The 336-nt window shown below is 39.0% G+C and overlaps 1 protein-coding gene across 4 annotated transcripts in view; it reads right to left on the reverse strand.

Moving 5' to 3' along the window:
- Positions 1-36: 36 nt before the first annotated feature.
- LOC119586142 (ETS-related transcription factor Elf-5-like) overlaps positions 37-336 on the reverse strand; it is a 14,131-nt gene continuing 13,831 nt past the window's right edge. For all 4 annotated transcript variants that reach the window (XM_037934835.1, XM_037934833.1, XM_037934834.1 and 1 more), the window contains one exon: positions 37-288. In XM_037934835.1, the coding sequence (XP_037790763.1) occupies positions 177-288 (112 nt within the window). In that variant the 3' untranslated portion in view covers positions 37-176. The remainder of the gene's footprint in view (positions 289-336) is intronic.

Consider the following 336-nt stretch of genomic DNA (forward strand, 5'->3'; position numbering starts at 1 on the left):
ATTGGGGGTCCAGGGAATAGAAATTCAACCTTTAGAAAAAAAAGATCTTTATTCAGATCCAAGGTCCTAATTATAAAAAAAAATATTTCCCTCGTTCAAGCGATTTTTTTTCCTCATATAACGCACATAGTAACTCACATAACAGGGTCCATCATACCATTACTACTATTTATTATCTACAAACGCTGATTTTTGAGTCTTTCCATGTACTCTTTAGCCTGTGGTCCTAAACGGTAGACCAGTTGGCGCTCCATGACTGGCTCAAGGGCGCCGTTTGCATAGTGGTATCTGGAAGGAAAAGGGACGCTGATGAAGATACATGTGGGTGTATTTAAA

The sequence above is a fragment of the Penaeus monodon genome, chromosome 21 (assembly GCF_015228065.2).
Source record: "Penaeus monodon isolate SGIC_2016 chromosome 21, NSTDA_Pmon_1, whole genome shotgun sequence".
Taxonomy (NCBI): Eukaryota; Metazoa; Arthropoda; class Malacostraca; order Decapoda; family Penaeidae; genus Penaeus; species Penaeus monodon.